We start from the raw sequence: 19,428 nt of genomic DNA, 5'->3' as shown, positions 1-19,428 counted from the left end.
CTGGTCCTTTTGCTGGTTTAAACTGGTCCTTTGCTGGTTTATGCTGGTACTTTGCTAGTTTATGCTGGTCCTTTGCCAGCACATGACCAGCATAAACCAGCAAAGGACCAGCATCCAAAACATACCTAACCAGCATATGCTGTTTTTTTCAACTGGGATAATTGGTCTATAGGCTATATAATAAACAAACAGCAGGATATTTCGTTTTCCAAAGAAAAAGTGAATCTGGGGTAAGAAAATACATTACCAGATGATTATAACTTGCTGCTGAAAATCAAATCAACTGTAATCGTTTAATATTTTCAGGCTTTTTATATCTGTATGTATAAAATATTTTTAAATAAATATAAAACATTTTGTACAGATTTGTAAGTTGTATTTTATTTTCATGCTACTTAAGCTAGATTTAATATATTTGTTTGGACCTTCTTCCATGCAAAGAGCACACATTTTTAAAGAAATATGTGCTGGTTGTTTGTATGATTATGTGCTGAACTGAAAATCTAATTGAATTGTCCTTTTAAAAATACAATTCATGTAGGCCAGGTTCCTCAAATCTTGCCCTGGAGGGCCAATGCGCTGCAGAGTTTAGCTCCAACCCTGATCAAACTCACCTACCTGTGATTTTCTAATGATCCTGAAGACATTGATTAGCATGCTCGGGTGTGTTTGATTAGGGTTAGAGCTAAACTCTGCAGGAAAGTGGATCTCGTGGGCCAGATTTGAGGATCCCTGATGTAGGCTATAAATAAATTAATTAATAAAAAAAAAACTTTATAAGAAAATGAGCAATGGGCAATGGAAAGAAACAGATCAGCTTCTTTCAGCTTTTAGAAAACATTGTCCTTTAAACATGGCTAACTTCAGAAACTGTTTACTGAGAAGATGAAAACAATTCAACTTGCAACAAGTCTCACATTTATGACGGCGGGGTCACATTCTGAAAAGTTATTATATATACATTTTGCAAATTTTGAACACAGAAAAAGTTACATAGTGCTGCTTTAATTTAATACAAATAAGTTTGGTCGAGTATAGCCTACTAGGAAGCATGTTATTTAGGCTAGTTGATGTGTCGATCGATCATAAACGTTAGGCAGCACTGTATTGCCCCTCCTACCAACTCACGTTAGACTAGAGGCGGAGAAACAAAACAAAAGTAAGACAGGCGCGCATTTTGAATTTCTTGAGATAAGAAGCAGAGGAATGTTTTTTGACGGTTTATTCGGAGCATAACCCTTACATACAGTAGACTACAACATGTACCGACGGTAAGGCGGCTCTTTCCATTTAAACCGCACTATGCAGAGTTTAATACAGTCTAGACAATAACAGTCTATCATTATTAATTTTTAGTGTACAATGTACTCGTGAGATTTGGAAATTATGACACGTGTCAATATGTAACAACGTATGTTTAATACGCAATGTGGGATAGAATGACCCTCATTTTGTTTATTTATGCAATAGAAAATCCGCCATTTAACTCTGTCATTGGAAGTTAATAATCACATTTTAAAATGAAATAATTCAGAATTGTCATTGACAGGTGTGATTAAAACAACGACACTAGCGAACCCAGTTCATGTCAGTTCACATGTCTGGACCAATCACAGCCGTTTGGTGTAAAAAAAAAAAAAAAAAAACCGGCCAATCAAGTGTAGGAAAAAGTTATTTGAAATTTACTTCCATCTACTGTGGCTGTATGACAGGATAGCATTGAGGTTTTATTTATTTATTTTTTTTTTTATGATGGCAAAACATTTATTTCTTTATTTTGGACTTGACGTTACTGAGGATATTCTTTTTTTAAATGTTCCTTCATGGTTTTCAGGTTCCGTTTCATCTATCTGTTGGCACTGTTAATAGATACAGGTGAGCACAGAGCAAACATGATTTCATATTATAATACAATTTTTTTATTATAAATGATCAGCAAAACATTTCCAGCATGATTTGAGATGTTCCAAAGAGCATCTTGCAATTCAGTGGATGGAAATCTGACTGTTCGAAGAGTCACATGATCAGTGTCACACTTTATTTTTGCTACAGACCTAGACATTTAAAAAGTATTCAGGAGAAAAAAAGTGTGGTTTCAAGCTTTTGGACACCACTGTATAATATTAGTGAACGAATTAAGTTATGTGAAACTGAAGAAGTCCTGTTTTCTAGCCTCTCTGCATCAGGTAGTTGAAGGCACTGAAGGAAGCTCTGTCATCTTGAAGTGCAGTCACAGACGTATTGTGCTTGAAGAAAAACAGCTGACAGTCCACTGGAGACACAACGACACCAGGAATGTATTCGATATTATCCATGGAAATGTTTCTGTAAAGGAACAAGACCCAGCATACAAGAACAGAACAGAAGTTTTACTTAAGAAGGGTCATGTCTTTCTCAGACTCACCGATCTTCAGCTCTCTGATGGAGGAACGTATCTCTGCTTTGTCCCAGCTTTGGGAATTGATCACAGCACACAACTGGTGGTCAAAGGTGTGTTGTAAAATCTCCTAATGTTATGCATTTTAAGTTTCTGTGTGCTTGTAATCTAATCAGAGTAGTTCTAAATAGTCAAACATGTTCTACAGTGTTATATTTTTGCGTGCCAGACAGTGCACATATTTTGCTCACTGCATATTCATAGTTTTATGAGGATTTACTTCTAATTTTTATACTTGTGTGTGTATATATATATATATATATATATATATATTTTTGTTTTGTTTTTTTTGTTTGCTTTAACAGAACTACCATTACCCAAATATGCAGCAGTTCAAATAAGAAGCCATGGTACAGGAATAAGGCTGGGAAGGACTCTGCACCTCCTAATAGCTTTATCCGGATTGATTCTGCACTTTATTTGAACAGGACTTTCTGGACATTCTTATTGTCACTGGAGCACAGAGCAAACTAGACCACTGATTCACAGATATATATCTGATATAACATAACATACAGACTGGAGAGGCACTCATTTTTGGCCGTTTCTCAAAGGGAAGGCTGCATCCTCCGGAGGTTGCATTTGCAGGCTGAATACGTCATCAATTTCCTAAAGAGGAGAAAGAAAAGAAAATCGTGTCATCATTTTCAAACGTTTCCTCAGAGGAACCATTTTAGTGCAAAACATCCAGATATTTCAGTGATTTTACAGTAAAACCGCAGTGGACATGCTGCTCTTCTGCACTTCACACTCCAGGCCACTAGGTGGTAGCCTGGTTTATTTAATTTAACTGAGCATTACATTCGCGAGTCATAAGCATATTACAACAATTTACGCTTAACTAAGAATAATGGTCAAATTTATAACTGTTAATATTCTAAAATAAGAACTTCTTTATGACGTATGCAGCCTACAAATGCGACCTCCAGGGGATGCAGCCTTACGTTTGAGAAACGGCCTAAGTGTTGCTTGTTTGTAACTTAAAGGGGTCATATGATGCTTTTTTAAAGATCATTATTCTTATCTATGCACAATCAGCTTGTAACACTCCAAAGAGAAACGAAAACTTGAAATCGCATCATATGACCCCTTCAAATTAATTATACTACTGATCTTTTTCACACTACCCACAGCAACTGAACTTTGTATTAAAATGACGACTAAAAACACTTGTTTCATAAAACACGATTTATAAGAAATCTATAATGAATGAACAATTTTTGTGTTCATAAATTGATGTTCTGTCCTCATTCATTTAAAGGTGATATTTAAGATTATTGTAGAACAAGAAAAGCAATAATAGATGGTCAATGGTACCTCTGGAGCAAAAAGGAAGCCAGAAAGAATTATGGGTAAGAAACAGGAAAAGCACACAGGTTTGCGGCCAGTACAAACTGTATTGTAGGAAAATAATTAGTTTCATTTCTCCATTAAATGCAAAAAAACGATGTCACGGAGGACTCAAAAACAGCGATACTAGTAGGCACATACGGTCCTCGTGATGCAAAATGTAATTTACATCATAGACATCCAGCTGGCATTCGTTCCATACTTTTCATTCAACAGCATTCGTAACTCTTGACTTTAGTATTAAACACAATGGCTTGGCCACTAACTGTATTTAGTCCTACACAAACCTATTCTGAATAGACATCCACGCAGATCCAAAGTGTCATATCGTTTATCAAAATGGAAAAAAGAGAGTTCTGAGTTATTCTGGAAAATTGCATTCGGTTATGGCATTCTGGTCCGAGAGGAAAGTGGCTAGTGCTGGATCCATCCTCCTACAGTCAAAACTTGTCCATTGAGTTCTTGTACAGGAATTGATAGAGGATCTACAGCTTAAAAGTAAATTTAAGATGAACGAAGCCTTGGTTGTACAAATAACTCCATCCACAAAACACCATCAAGGTATCACTCCTCATGGTTGAATTAGTTTTTTCCTGTTCGTTGAAGACACAAAAGGTGCAAGACTGTTTTCTTGAAAAGTCCAAAAAAAAAAAATCAAGCATTGACGCATGTCAATGCCTATATGCAACACAAATCTGAGTCTTAAAAAAAGTCTCTTTAAAAATCCAATATATTATTAGTATGGAAAAGTGCTAGGTGAGACAATTCTCTTTATCAGTCACTACGACCGGGGCAAGCAGTCAGCACCCATGACAACAACCAATCGAATTGTTCTTTCGAGAGCAGGCAGCTTTGCACGTCAAATCTCGTCCTTTACGAAAGCAATGTCCGGGTCCGAGAAACGTCGGGAGGAGGTTTGGAGCTCCTGTGCGCTGGAGGTGTCTGAGGTTGTAGGTGAGGGCGGGAAGAGGAGCTCTGTTCCAGCGGTGATGTAGAGGGACTGGATGCTGTCTTTGCGGCGGCCGGGCTGCTCGCGCCGCTGGACGAGGGTGAGGGACTGGGCTTTGCGGGCAGGGAGGGACTGTACAGCCGGGTGGCACAAGACTCCTGGGGGCAGCTTGACCGTTTTGGGGATGATAGGGTGGCGACGCTGGAGCTGAAGCCTGGGAGAAGACAGTGAAGGAAGAGAGGGGCCGTCAGCCCATGTGCTGCCTCCATGGGCCAGGGTGACAGACTTAGGAAGGCAAGCTGGTTTGGATAATCTTGGCACTACGATTGTTTGTCCTACAATAGGGAAACAGAACCAATCAACCCCCGAAGCAGGAGAAAGCCCAAAGCTGAACCTAAGACATGCCACCAACAGTCATAAAAGAAAGACAACATGCAGTGTCTTATTCCATCACCGCAACCATGCACATAACAGACACGTGGGGTTAGATGAGATCACAACCTGCTACAGAGCGGATGGCACCGCCACCCTCTTTAAATGTGCCAGGAGCATCCCATCCAGACCTGCGCCACACACAACAAGGACAGGACCCACACATGGGTGACTACTGCAGAGGAAAAACAAAGGACTGGTCCAAAACAAAGGGAGTATGTACCTTAATACTGACCTTCCGTGTCCGAACAGACCGCTCGCTCGTCCAAAAGGCTCTCAGAGCTGACTGATGCCTCCGAGTCCAGGTTCTCCTGGTCAGAACCAGGCTGTTCTAGTTCAGGTAGCCTGCAGGCAAGGTCCTCTCTGGAACATAAACCATAAAAAGGCATTCAAGAGTGTGGTCCTGAGACTACTTGTGAGATTTCTTCTACATTTACATACTTTTCCTGCTTGATGGACTTGATCCGCTCCACCAGGCTTCGCTCAGCTTCTGTATCTGAATCCAGGGGCTCATTCTCAGGTACAGCACAAAGGTCGGAAGCTGGCTTCTCCCGAACCTAGACTCCAAACAGATACAAACTTCAACTCAAGAGGAGATCGACAGATTCAAGCTTTTTCCCGTGTTGCCTCAAAAAAGGAAACACAGAAAGGTTCTTCAGTGAAGGGACTACAGTACTAAACATTTTCATTGGACTCAAGTCTGCCCCCATGTGGTTAGTCTATGAAGTAAAAAGGGGGAAGTTGTAATTCTTCAAGTGTGGCACAACAATCCCTTGTGGAGTGAAAATGAGGAGTGCTAGAGATGTTTCAAAGGTGAGTCAAGTCTAGAGGAAGAGAAAAGGTCTACTGGGAAAGAATTTCAACCACTTGGATGGATGTTATATTTCATTGTGGAGTTTCCATGGCATGAGTTTCAAAGGTTTGTAGAAGTCAAAAACAAAGATTAACAGTCAAACCTGACTGCTTATCTTTCTGCATTATTCTGCATTATCACAGAATGCCCCTATTGTTTAATATTCAGCAATTTACTTTGCGTAGCTTTGAAATTCATGCCATTCACGGCAATGACCACCCAAAACCAGCACACATTTACACCGACATCCACCCGACACCCCTGTCTACAGGTCTAAATGTCTACAGATCTAAAATAACACTAACACATGCAGTGGATTGAGTTAGTATTAGTGAGGCATGACTTGTACACTGCATGCACACTGGATGCATGAACATGCCAAACTACTGGGGTTCACAATACCACAGGGACATACGTACCGCTACTTCTTTGTAAGGAGTGATAAATCTGAGAGGTAAATGCCAGCACTACAGAAACATAAAAACGAGAAGCAAAAAAGTGTTGCGAAAATTACTCTCTGTAGGTGCCTTGTGGAAGGTTGCGGACTGTTGGAAAAAGTGATTGTTCAGGAGGCAAAATATGGACATTTTTCACAGGCATCTGGAAACAAACCACTTTCAAATAATGATACAGCAATGCTAGAAGACTTTCTGCTAAAGGACAGGTAAGTCGAGGAAGGTCAAGTGTACCGTGTTTTGTCTTTTTAGCTTGAGCTGATTGACAGCCAGTGCCTCAGCGTATTCCAGCTGCTCGATCTCCTCCATTCTCTCATTGTATCTCCGGATTTGTTCGTTAAGTAGCATCTCCACACAACTGAGGAATGTAAAGGTTCAGTCTTGAGACTTCATTCACTTTAAAAGAGCTCTCTAACTTGCAGTGTGGACATGAAGTCCTTACGTGGTGGTTTTGGCGACGTCTTTCATGCTCATGAGCGGGTCGGCGCTGTCCGGACAGCGGAGAATGCAGGGAGCAAAAACGATGGCCAGAGAGTTTGGCGTCATCCGATTGCTCTTCTCCTCCTTCGCAACCCTGAAATGACACCAGATCGTTACGTTGACGGCTACATGGTTTTGCACGAACAGCGTTTGTTACGGACTGCATGTACTCATCTGTACCTGACAAGATGGAAAATGAGTCTCTCCAAGGTGTTGAAGTTGGCTGTTGGAAGCTGTTCCAAAACTTTGTAAATGGCTTGCAATTGCTCTTGCTTCTCAGGCAGTTCTATAAAAGACAACAAAAGAGTTACAGCATGTCTAAGGGCTACCAAAAGGACAGGAGAATGGCATTGTGGGGACCGACCTATTGCACGGAGGAAGTCGTTGTAGTGCGTGAAGGTCATGAGAGGTTCAGGCAACTCCCTTAGCCACTGTTTGACCAGGCCAGTGACGGCATGGATGGGGTAATCCTCAAGACAAACATTCTCTGGGCCTATACAAACATGCAGTCATTACACAAGGTTATTTAACAGTTATCAGAGTGGGCAGGTTAAGCTACAAAAAAGTCAGAGACAGAGAGGTTGTCTTCCCAATGTGCCATTGAGCTCTGGAAATATCCATGATGGCTCACCTGCTTCCAACAACTGGTGTAGCTCCTTCATGCGATTGGCTGAGCCGGACTTCCTGTAAATGCCCTCTGTGTACAGTCCGTTCATTTCCACGTGTTCCAGCATTATCTCCAGCACAATTGGCACAGGGGTCTTGTTGTTGACCAGGTGGCACACGCGCACACCGAAGTGTTGTGATCCAGGCTCATCATCACACTAGACCCACAGCACACAAAGATCGACAATTGAACAAGATTTCGAAATGACCGCTTCTCCAGAATGCTTAGAAGATTGGATTCTTACCTTCTTGGAGCAGAACATAGAGCAGCCTATGACGATTTTACAAATGCACTTCTTATGGCAAACCATTTTGCAATCTGAAACAAAAATGAATCATCATACAATGTTCTCAGCCTGAATGAAGGCAAATGAATAGGAGACGCATCAACTTACAACTGCACATGTAGGCCTTCTCCATACCCCAGATGTAGGAGGTGCACTGATCACAAGACTGCATGATGTTGACTTGGTAGTGTGTAAACACATGGTCCAATGGATTCTCCAACTAAATCCAGACAAAATGTGTACATTTCTTCACAATTCACAAGGCAGAGTCAGTATGAATGGATGGACTGTTGGACAGAGATACTTACGCTCTTATCCTTCTTTCTTCTCATCTTGCGACTTTTGGGTGGCTGAAACAGATTTTACCCAAGTTAAGTCAAAAGGATTACATGCATTCAAGTTATCAATAACAAATGCCATTTTCATCAGATAATTAAGTCTAGAGGGTAACAAGGCATGCATGAACTTTTACCTTGGCTGGTTCGGCCTCTTCTTTTTTGATCTCCGCTCTGATGAAGCCATCCAGAACTGACTGGAAGAGATTGACCACCAGTGGTACCTCACCTTTCTGCTTTTCTCCTGCTAGACTGATCACTTTTTTGTGGTAGCTATTCATCAAAGCCTTATACCCAATTTGTGGTTTCTGTTGGTGAAGAAGAAGAAATGAATAACATGAACTACAAGTTTCTTTTAATGCCCACAATGCAACTTGTTCATGAAATTCAAGTTGCATCACAGCTGGATAGGACACAGCTTATTTGGTCTATACAGAAGTTTTATACGGAGTGTTGCATTAAATCTACTCACAGAGAATGAGTACATCCCCTTGATGTTTTCTCTAAACTGCATAGTGGCAGTAATGAAGATGTGCTCTGTTCCTGAAAGCTGCTTTCCCCGTGAGCGTAGATCGTTCACCTACACCGCATAAGAGAAAGAATAAGTCTGAGAGAATGCAAAGCTTGTCAGAAATTGCATACATTATAGACACGATTTAACACGTCTAACAGGTTTTTTTGTAAAGTTGAATATCTTGTAGTCCTATCCATTCTTCACACCTGATTGCCCAGGAACTCATCAAGGTGGCGTAGCTCATTCGCATTGGTGATCACGCGGTTCAGTGATGAGTTACATTGTTCAGAAGCCCGAGTTGTTGAGTGACTGATCATGATGCTGGGTGTCCGAGCGGGTCGACTCGCATGAAGCTTTGAATTGTGCGAGTGTGATGGAGAAGTGGCTATCAAAAACAATAACAAAAAAACAATAAATGAAGGAAAAGTATTATAATCTAAAAGAACCACATGCTGTCTTTGCAGTATGTACCTTCTTTTTGATCCAAATAGGAAGCTAGGCTCAGGTCTCCATCTTCCGGGGTGTGAGCTTCTTTATGTGGACGCTTCTTCAGGATCTTTCTGAAAAACCCTGTTGTCCTATTGTAGAAAAATGCACCATTGCATAAAGTTAGTTGTGGCGAGTTTTGTATTTTATTATTAATATCCTAGCAAAACAGAAGCATAGCGTGCTGGGAGATCCCATTAGGCAAGGGATTTCACTGTCAAAACACACTGAGATTGCACACCTTCACACAGATTATGGAATTTCAGGAATCTCCCTTCTCTCATAGCAGATGCTTTGCATCTATATATGGGAGTCTGTAACCTATGCCAGGAGTCAGACGTAAGTGTAGGCACTGCTGATGTAAGCCAGGGGCCGTACTTTCCCATGAGTCCCAATTAGTCAGATTTCCTGTGTAACCACATTCTAGTACAGATAAGACTGTGCATTGGGGTTCAAAGTGTTGGATGAGTCAATAAGCTCTTTATTTTTGAGCTAGACAGTCTTGCAGATAAGGCCTGAAACATACTCTATGCAAATATGTGAAAGTAAGTTTTTAGCTATGCTCAATTTCATGTATTGTTGCATTATGAAATATGTCAAAAATGCAAGTCATAACACAACGCAAGTATGCATAACATTCTCAAGGGATCAATTTATTGGGATACAATCTATTTTTTCTGGGCTAAGCAACAGTTTGACTATAACATGAGGGAGTTAAACTGGTAACACCGGTAAGTTGGACAGTACCTCTCTGGGGTCAACGGCTGGAAAGGTGATGCATCTTGCAGGCTGTGAGTGTCATGAACTTTTTCCTTCAATGTGCTGGCCTTCGATCTATCAGGACCAACCTCAGTGCTGGAATGTGTCTACACCAAAATTTATGAACACAGCAAATGTTTTAGTTTTAAGCAGCACAAGTGTAGTGTACAGTAACGTAACCGTTTCTGCTGATTAGATAACAATGGCATAATGAGTAGCCTGTCAAACTGACAAGGAGAAAGTTCCTTCTTCCTGTGTAGATAGCACCTTAAATGAAGCTGAAGTGGGTCAATGCCTCCCTTTATTTATCCCAAACTGAGTAATTAAAAAGTACAATCATTATTTTCTTGAAAAAGAATCAAGAATGGTTGGAAAAACAGAAGAAATAAACCAGGAATTGTCTGCCATTGCATTTTGAGATTTCAGTTTGTTATCCCGTAAATCCAGTTTTAAAGGCCATTGAGCTTTCAGAATTCACAGTGAAGGAAGTTTTAGCCAATCAGAGCAAGCTCTAATGTGTTGGCATGACAATAGGTCAGTACAACACAGTATTTGAAATTCTGCAAGTGCGTCTGAAAACTGTGCATATTGGATAACAAACAGACTAAAGGCCTTCACTCTGCAGCAGTATAATTTCTTTTTCCTTAGCACAAGTTAAAGATATCTGCAATCCCTCCCAGGATTCCAAGCGGTTAATCCACCAGCAGCCCCCACACCACAGATCCCAGGACAGCATCTAATTTAAGGCTGCAATACACCACCTCGAATGGACTCATGGGGGGCAAAGGAAAAGTCCAGTACTCTGCATCCTCCATTTCAACACTTTTAATGGGCAAACATATACGTGCAAGTGCGAGCCGTGGCCTGCGTCTTTGACGAGGTTTGCCCTGAATCAGCCAGAGAAGCATGATCACTAAAACTCAAGCGACTGTTTAAATAACAGTCCTAAATTACCAAATGTAATGAGAACAGCAGATTGCATACCAATGGGAAGCGTGCAGTGGAACTTAACCAGTCAAACAAACTTCAAGGCACAAAAATTAATGTATTCCTTCATGTTTACCATTGTGTTAAGTTAAAATCAAGTCGTTACCTGTGATGTACCGCCCAAACCTATTTTGGACACATCGTCTAGTGACATAGAGATCCCACGATTCCTGGTAAAGTTGGGAAAACCAGATAGAAGATATTGTCAGAATCATATAAGGAGATGAAAAAAGATATACAAGGAGAACATAAGAAACCATACTGGAGACTTTTGATGTGCCTGTCCTCCAGACTGCGGGGTCCTGCTATGAGGTTTTCTGGTTGAGTGTTGCTTCTTGATGGTTCTTTTTTCCTGTTGGCCTCTTCTTTGGCAAGAGCAGGTTGAGCAGCAATGGACGGGTCAGTATAGCCATTTCTTCCAGGTCCTGAAGTAGGGATATCTAAGGGTAAGGTGGAAGGTCGAACAAGGTCAGGTGAGACATCTTTGGCATCCCTCTTCGTCTTGTCTACTTTCCAAGCCACAAAGGTGTACTGATCCAACTCTTTGCTGTCGGACCGTTCCTTCAACTTGCCATCTGCTTTTCCTGGACTCTCTGGAGTTTTACTCTTGAAGGAAGTATCATCTTTTCCAGCCGAAGCTGCTCGTTCACTTTCTCTCTGGTTGTGCTCTAGGCCACGTTGTCTCCTAAGCTCCCGTTTCTCCTGACTTCTGTATGCTGGAAGTTTGGAGAGCGAAGGAGCTCTGTTTTGGCTTTGTCCGGTTGGGATTTCAGGAGACGTGGGTTTAGCATGTGTACCTTCCTCTCTGGGATGTGCAGAAGATCCATTTTCCTTTTGCTTCTGGTGTTCTTTAACCTCAGGGTGAGGACCAGCCTCCACTTGAGGAAACTTCTCAGAACGATTTTGGTCTTTTGAGACATCAAATTGGGCCCTGCCCTTACCTTCAATCTCAACATCCACAGCAGCCTTATTGCGCTCCAGCACTAGTGTCTCCACATCGTCAGACTGCTTGCCTGGTGCCGTTGGTTGTTGTAGTGGCGTCTTCTCCTGCTGCTCTGCAGCCTTCCGCTCAGTCTCTAAAGCAAGCCGAGCTGCCTCTTCTTCTTGCTCTTTCTGTCTTCTAGCTGCTTCCTCTTCCTCTCTGGCACGCCTGGCTGCCTCTTCTTCCTCTCTTATTCGTCTGGCTGCCTCCTCAGCCTCTTTAGCTCGCCTAGCAGCCTCTTCTGCCTCCTTGGCTCGTCGAGCTGCCTCTTTTCTTTTCCGAGCTTCCTCTTCCTCTCTTTTCCTCTTCTCTTCCTTTAGGGAGTAGTACCTAACAAGACCCAATCCAAAACTTACCAAATCATGCCCAATAAGCCAACAATGTGCATTATGAAAGTAAATACATTTGCTTTCGATTTCTTGTTAATTTGTGTGATGTCTATACCGTTTGCGAGCCGAATGCCCTCTTGCAAGTGCCTGTATCTTTGTGACGGATGCTTGTGTTTTTCGATATTCAGCTCTCTGTTTGGAACCTCGCCATGCTGACTGGATCAGAACCGCTGCTTGGTAGAACTTCTCTTTGCGGTAGCTGCGCCATGAGCGCTGCAGACAAAGTCAATCAAATCAAATATCAGACTGCAAGAATACTGCCCAAACACAAAACCAATTTTGACATACCTGGATTAAGATGGCTGCCTCTCTCATTCTAATAAACTCCATCCTCTGCATTTTAGCTCTAAACCAGCGCTGCAAGAAAATGATTTTGCGCACGACGTCCTTGTGGAGGATGTCCTGAAGCTTTTGCCTTTCGAGCTCTTTGAGATACACCTGTAGAAAAAAAATGTTACCAGAGATAACAGTTCAAAAGACCAAAACTAGAAAAGTTGTCGATTAAACCCCCTATAGGGTTCCTAGGAAAAATGCCGACCTTGGTTTTCCCAATCTGGTAGGTAGTGTGGTCAAAGCCAAGCCTGTGCAATAGAGATGATATGTCCTCCAGGGACTTAGCCTTCTTTGGCAGCAACACACGAAACTGCTCAGTAAACTCCTATAATACAGAAAACCAGCTTTGTTTTTTTGGACAACCAAATTACACACTTAGATACATTTTTAGGATTAGCGGTTCATTAGGTCATTACCTGAAAGGTGTATTTGGCTCCATAACCTGACCGTCTGATGCGCACTGTTTCCAACATGCCTGTGTACCGCAGCTGCTGCACAACGAGTGCTTCATCAAAACACATTTCCTTCTGAACATCAGAAAAAAAAAATTACATCTCATATCAAAGATTTTGCGCATAGATGAACAGTTCAAAACAAGACCAGGAATCTACATGAAAAAGAAATAGATTGATGAACTTAAAATCAAGATCAACTTGAACAATGACGTTTCATATGCACCTTCTCAGCATTAGAACGGAGGCATCGGATGAAAAATGGTTCCGCCTTCCCCAGCGTTTCCAGAAGCTTACTAAGAGATGTCTACAAGATAGAGAAAGATCATAATATTGAGTGGAAGACAAGTAGAAAACCACAAATGATGCCTCTGGCCAATTAGACCACTGGAGTATAATATTCATAGCATTCCCCGATGCTAACATTTGAAATATTAGTGCTTAAAATAGAGTTTTTAACTGTTGCAAAACCTAGTGAAATTTCTGTTATTCCTTTTGGTCTACTTGCTATAAAGGCAGATACACAAACAGCTGTTCTCATGCAGAGCACATGGCACAATAGTTTGATTTTAGCATGTCGCCAAGCTAACAGCATGTAACTCTAAATGTAAAAATGCACTGCAAACAAATATTGGCTAAAATAATATTTTCTATTTAGACTGAACTATTGTATCAATAATTTTAAGCACTAAATTAAATATACTTGATGAAATATATGAAATTAGTGATTATGATGCCTTACAATGCCTCCACTAGGTTCTGGGACATTGCATTTGTTTTTAATCAGAATCACCAAATTGGCATGAACAGCCATGCTAATCTAATATAGCTTTTTTTTTTTTTACTTGAAACTGGGCACTGATGCTGGGAGGACGTTTCTTCTTGTGCAGATGAAGTAAAGACTTGGTGGTGCGGTCATGGAGGCCCACTACAAACTTCAGCGAACGAGAGTCCAACAGGTTCTACCCAAACACACAAAAACAGAAAGTCAATCTCTCACACAAAGAAACTTTATTTTGCCACATGAATGCCATGGATGCATGACGACATGGAAAATCTAATTCCAGCCTAAGCTACAGCAGTAGAGTCTTCAAAACATTTACCCAGCACCGCACATGTAACGGAAAGTCATAAACAATCGTGGCTAAACTTTACACTTTCACCAATGGTGATGGAAATGTACCAGCTGTGCTGAAAATGCTAACAAGTTAAAGGTGCTGTAAGTGATTCTTTTCAATTGTTCAGATTAATACTGGTTACATGCTTTTATGGTGCCAATCCTATATTTACAAACCAAGCTGAAATTTTGTGCTGAAACCTTAAACAGCCTACAATTGAACAGTTTCTAAGCAGTACATAATAATGATTAATTACTATTAACAATCTTTGAGTTTTATAAAGTTTGCAGAGTAGGCTATGGCTTTCAGTTATTTACACTGTTAAAGAGTTCTCATGGTAAACATGACCAAAAGTTTCAAAAAAATGATTCGGATGTATGACGGAGTATTTCTGTGCCAAATACACTCCCTGCAGGTTCGTACAAGTTTCGGAAAGTGTTTTGGAGCATGGCTCTTCATGACGCCATGAAAGGCGGAATTCCTTATATGGGCAGTTCTCCCGGAAGAGCGTGTGCACGCACATGTCAACCTGGGGTGCGTTTCCCAAAAGCAACATTGGCTAACTATGGTCATTAGTTCCATTGAACTCTATTGGTAAGGACGGAACTTGCGACCATAGTTGTTTTTGGGAAACGCACCCCAGAGCGAGAGTAAGAGCACGCCCATCAATGTCGTCGGCAGCGCTGCACAGGACTTGCTCGAGAAGAATGTCTCCAAAGAAGTGTGTTTTTGGTTGTGAGGTAACCTCGTTCAGCTCCCAAAGAACCCAGCGTTACGTGAAACATGGATACAGTTTGTTTTTCCGGGGCAGCAACGGAGTTTCGCAAATGTGTTTGTTCCCGTCATTTTGGTTATGAAAGTTTTATAAACAAGGCCCAGTTCAACGATGGATTTGCACATTGTTTGATATTGAAAGATGGAGCAGTCCATGCGATAAAAGATCCCAGTCATGATTCGGAACCGCAGCGTTAAGTAAAACTGCATAAAATTTCTGTGTTTTGTTTGCAATCGGCGCGCAAGTGCTCGTGACTCTTTAACTCCGCCCATGGCACGCCTCCAGGAGCTCGACTGTTTTTGGAGAGAATCGTAAAGCTGTATCTTTCTTTTATAAATCTGATAAAACTAAAGACTCTTTGGATATGTGAAGGATGCAATACTACTCCATAGGTACTCAAGATTAAAATAAGATTGGGCGAAACTGTGTGTGTTATGTCCCCCTTAACATAAGCTGACACTACCAATACCAGTGGAAGTTACAAAACAAGCAGAAGCCACTTGCAGCATCTTGAAAGTCAAACACCTAGACAGAATTCATTTAAATATGCAGTTAGATAATTTCAGCAAGCGAGAGCTTTACCTTAGGAATGAGTTGCTTGGTCTTGGGGTTCTTGTTTTTCCTGTAGGGAAGGAGGAAGAGGAGGGTTGATGGTTTGTTGAGATAAGAAGCCATGGGATATTATGTGTTAGTAGAGTGAGTCATGCATTGGCTTGTACAACGTGAGCGAACCTACGCACTTGAGAAGCATTTTACGAAGAACGCACAAGATTTGTTTACGCAATGGTGTAGAAAAAGCCGGGTCCACATTCGTTTAACATCCCTATTGAAATCCATGGATTCGCAGTGTTCTCTGGGGTTAAATCTAGCATGTATACACCATAAAAGAGATCAGGGTTTTGGAGGAGATAACATCGTGGGAGGGAGTAATGATGGACATTTTTATTAATACACAACTAATCTATGGCATTCCTAATTTAGAGGACAAGCTTATGATTCAAGTGTATTCAATGTCTGTGGTCTACATAAGCAACGTTTCTGAAGCTTTCCACAGCTCATAAAACATTACAGACTCAATGGGTGGGTTTCATATAAGTTCATGCAGCATGGTAGCATGTGGATACCATTCCGAGCTCGAGTGCTAATGAAGATCACACTGCTTTCGGCTCATAAACTCTGCATTCCTCTAACATATACCACTAGGGAGCCATCTAAAAATAATTAGCATATTTGGATGTTATTAGTGCAGGGTTAGGGCGGTTAAACAGTAAATCACAAGGCGAGCCGATAAGTAACGGTGCATATTTGGGAAAGTTTGCAAGTAGGGAACGTTTCAGAACAAAGCTTAGCAAAGGGCCTCAAGCATTGGCTTCGATGCCAACCGATGATGTCAAGGCATGAAGGGTCAGCAAGGTGGACCCATCCATTCCGAGCCAGAGGGGAGTCAGCGGTCAAACTCACTGGAGGACGTGGCGCGGGAACCGCAGGCGACCCCAGGACTGCAGCAGCTTACGTGGATCTTCCCCATCCAACTGCAAGTCCTTAATGGAGTTGATGATTTGGACATGCATCTCCCTGATTCAGCCCGGTGAAAAGGTAGGGGGAGGAGACAGAGGGAGTGAGGTGAGGTGAGTTGAACAGGGAAGGGAAAGTACAGGAACCCAACACCAATGTTGTTAACCGACTTTCGTGAAAGGATACACCCTCCACCACAAAAAGGAATCACGTACAATGAACAAATGCAGGCAAGTGTGTTAAATTCAAACAGGCCCTTAATTTGGTGAACTATTCCTTCAAGCTTCAGTGGTGAACCCATGCTGTTTTGACCTGACGGGGTGTTAAAACGGGGGTAGGCACCCCACTCAGCAAAGACCTGGACTCATGCACTGGTTCACTTACCACTCGGATCAGAACAGGAGGTCAAACAGGTAGGATTGGCACTGGGGGCTGGGGACGCACTGCTAATAGTGCGTCAACCAACCAGGAAGTGAACTCACTTCCTTAATAAAGGACGCTTTATGGTTTCCTTCCCACTTGGGAGTACTTCGAGGTAATAAACCTCACAAAGTCCCGACTGGGATTTATGAGTGTATGTTGTGGATTGTGGATTTCCTTGAACAAACCAGGTTAAATGCAAACTCTGGCTTGCCCTTTGATCACATAAAGAGAGAAAAGCGCTAGCTTCTGGATTCTGCGAACATCTGAATCGGGTATTTGAGTTTGCTCAGAATACCAGAAACCCAGCCTTCCCAAGCCGCCAAGCTCTCCCTGTCTGACCTCAATGTTCTGCTCAAGTCCACTTACTTCTTACTCTCATAACTAGAAAAGATGTCCTCAAAAGCCTCTAGAGGGCGCTCCTCTGAATGATCAAAGGAGAAATCAAGCATAGGAGCGTGGCTGTAGAAAATAAACACCACACACACAGTCACTCGAGGGCGAACGCCACCAGCAGGTGCTGATCTATGACCAGCTTTATTGACCGTACGGGTTAAACTTTAGTGAAACTGATCAGAGGTCAGTAACTGAGGGGAAACCCTTGACAAACACCAGAGAAAACACAAAGGGACACTGCAGGAACAAGTACATTTATTAACTTGATAATTTCCACACAATATCTGTCAGGAACATGTCCGGGGACATATTTCAGCGTAAAATGAAATGAAAAAGTAAGAAATTACATTTTGCATAAAATTATACAGAATATAAAACGTTGGCATTATGATACTTTAGTGGCAACTAAGCACATCCCACCCAGTTTTCATTACTGAAATGTGAGAAAAATAATATAATTTAAATTGCATTTGTTCTTTGACGTTACCTGATTGTGATTCGCATAAAATGATTAATATAGCAGTATTTAAATAAAATGTTTATTTTTTGTGCATTTGTCTACTTTTTCAGAAAAAGCTTTAAAGCTTTGTTTAATTTTCTCCATGCAAAATATATTTTCCTATTTTCTTCTTTGGATTTTGAGATGAAATGTGACCTGGACATGTTTTCATTATATATTTGGTATTTGCATAAATGGGACTTAGAGCATGAGATTACTGTGAGAATCGGCCTGCAATGTGCCTTTGTGGAGAGAGCATGGTCACATGATCACCTGCCACACAAAGGCAACGAAAGGACAGGAAGAGATCAAGTTCCTCATAATACTTCCACTCTCTCTCTCTCTCTCTCTCTCTTTTCTAGCCACAGTAGCCTGAGTCCAAAGCTTACCGGTACATCCTCTCAATGGGCATGTTGGATCTCTGTAGCTCTCCTAGAGGAACTCTGGAGTTTGGTCTGACCACACCTGTACATCCAAACACACAAACACAAACAGCATTGACGGCGTGATTTCAACATCCCGGGCGACACCCCACCCAAAACGCCTCGCAAACAATCTTACACCCTTATTTTTATGATCCCTTCTTAGCCTAATCATTCTGAAATCCTTCTAACAAAGCTTACCGGTACATCCTCTCAATGGGCATGTTGGATCTCTGTAGCTCTCCTAGAGGAACTCTGGAGTTTGGTCTGACCACACCTGTACATCCAAACACACAAACACAAACAGCATTGACGGCGTGATTTCAACATCCCGGGCGACACCCCACCCAAAACGCCTCGCAAACAATCTTACACCCTTATTTTTATGATCCCTTCTTAGCCTAATCATTCTGAAATCCTTCTAAATATGACTGTTTGCGTCACCGGGCAGCTTTCTCATGTGCAGGCTATAAATAACACCTTCTTAGACCATGAAAATCCAAAGTTTTGGGCTAATCTGGAAACTAATGCTTAAAGCTGCATGGGTTACCCGCAGTCTTGGCTGCCCAGCGGCGGCCGGCCTCGTTGAAGGCGGCCAAAGCGCGGACGGTGGCGCGCAAGATTCCCCACCGGAACATCGCCACCGGGTCCATCCCGATCAGCTGCCGGACGTAAGCTCGGTCGCTGCTCCGCAAGAGAGCCACGATATCCGGACGCATGTGATCCGTGTTCTTCTCACGGAAATCCTGTTAATATGCACAAAGTGAGTCATTGTACAAAACTTTTGTTTTAAATACATTTAAATAATAAATAGTAATATATTAAATTATAATAAAAATTTATATTTATTTTTAATTTATATATTTAGAAAGAATAATTTTTATTTAAGCAACCTTTAATAATTTTTACTATGTGTCATTCAAGGCATTTTGTAAACATCAACAACATGTTATTTTCATGATTTTTGCCTCACAAAATAAAATGAATAAAAAATATATAAATATTAAATAATATTAAATATTAATATTTATAAACGATGTTATTTTTATTATAACTCTAACTATAAATAATTTTACTTTATATCATTAAAGGCATGCAGTAAACATCAACAACCTTTTATGATATAAAGTAAAATTA

The 19,428-nt window shown here is 41.3% G+C and overlaps 1 protein-coding gene across 1 annotated transcript in view; it reads right to left on the bottom strand.

Moving 5' to 3' along the window:
- Window positions 1-3,819: 3,819 nt before the first annotated feature.
- Window positions 3,820-19,428, bottom strand: part of LOC107702620 (unconventional myosin-IXb-like) — a 55,579-nt gene continuing 39,970 nt past the window's right edge. Inside the window, exons 14-44 of the mRNA XM_016504989.1 lie at window positions 18,842-19,037; window positions 18,493-18,568; window positions 17,344-17,436; window positions 16,501-16,614; window positions 15,622-15,661; window positions 13,992-14,108; window positions 13,373-13,453; window positions 13,111-13,221; window positions 12,900-13,019; window positions 12,650-12,799; window positions 12,417-12,574; window positions 11,253-12,302; window positions 11,097-11,160; window positions 10,765-10,890; window positions 9,992-10,110; window positions 9,230-9,336; window positions 8,965-9,143; window positions 8,717-8,824; window positions 8,382-8,552; window positions 8,218-8,259; window positions 8,018-8,129; window positions 7,868-7,941; window positions 7,588-7,780; window positions 7,321-7,449; window positions 7,137-7,242; window positions 6,919-7,050; window positions 6,711-6,834; window positions 6,441-6,488; window positions 5,610-5,725; window positions 5,404-5,531; window positions 3,820-5,071 (exon numbers count right to left, since the gene is read on the bottom strand). Coding sequence (XP_016360475.1) covers window positions 4,647-5,071; window positions 5,404-5,531; window positions 5,610-5,725; window positions 6,441-6,488; window positions 6,711-6,834; window positions 6,919-7,050; window positions 7,137-7,242; window positions 7,321-7,449; window positions 7,588-7,780; window positions 7,868-7,941; window positions 8,018-8,129; window positions 8,218-8,259; window positions 8,382-8,552; window positions 8,717-8,824; window positions 8,965-9,143; window positions 9,230-9,336; window positions 9,992-10,110; window positions 10,765-10,890; window positions 11,097-11,160; window positions 11,253-12,302; window positions 12,417-12,574; window positions 12,650-12,799; window positions 12,900-13,019; window positions 13,111-13,221; window positions 13,373-13,453; window positions 13,992-14,108; window positions 15,622-15,661; window positions 16,501-16,614; window positions 17,344-17,436; window positions 18,493-18,568; window positions 18,842-19,037 — 4,809 coding nt within the window. The 3' untranslated portion in view covers window positions 3,820-4,646. The remainder of the gene's footprint in view (window positions 5,072-5,403; window positions 5,532-5,609; window positions 5,726-6,440; window positions 6,489-6,710; window positions 6,835-6,918; window positions 7,051-7,136; window positions 7,243-7,320; window positions 7,450-7,587; window positions 7,781-7,867; window positions 7,942-8,017; window positions 8,130-8,217; window positions 8,260-8,381; window positions 8,553-8,716; window positions 8,825-8,964; window positions 9,144-9,229; window positions 9,337-9,991; window positions 10,111-10,764; window positions 10,891-11,096; window positions 11,161-11,252; window positions 12,303-12,416; window positions 12,575-12,649; window positions 12,800-12,899; window positions 13,020-13,110; window positions 13,222-13,372; window positions 13,454-13,991; window positions 14,109-15,621; window positions 15,662-16,500; window positions 16,615-17,343; window positions 17,437-18,492; window positions 18,569-18,841; window positions 19,038-19,428) is intronic.

Source organism: Sinocyclocheilus anshuiensis, unplaced genomic scaffold, assembly GCF_001515605.1.
Source record: "Sinocyclocheilus anshuiensis isolate Anshui unplaced genomic scaffold, SAMN03320099.WGS_v1.1 scaffold802, whole genome shotgun sequence".
Taxonomy (NCBI): Eukaryota; Metazoa; Chordata; class Actinopteri; order Cypriniformes; family Cyprinidae; genus Sinocyclocheilus; species Sinocyclocheilus anshuiensis.
This window is presented reverse-complemented; position numbering and strand designations above follow the sequence as displayed.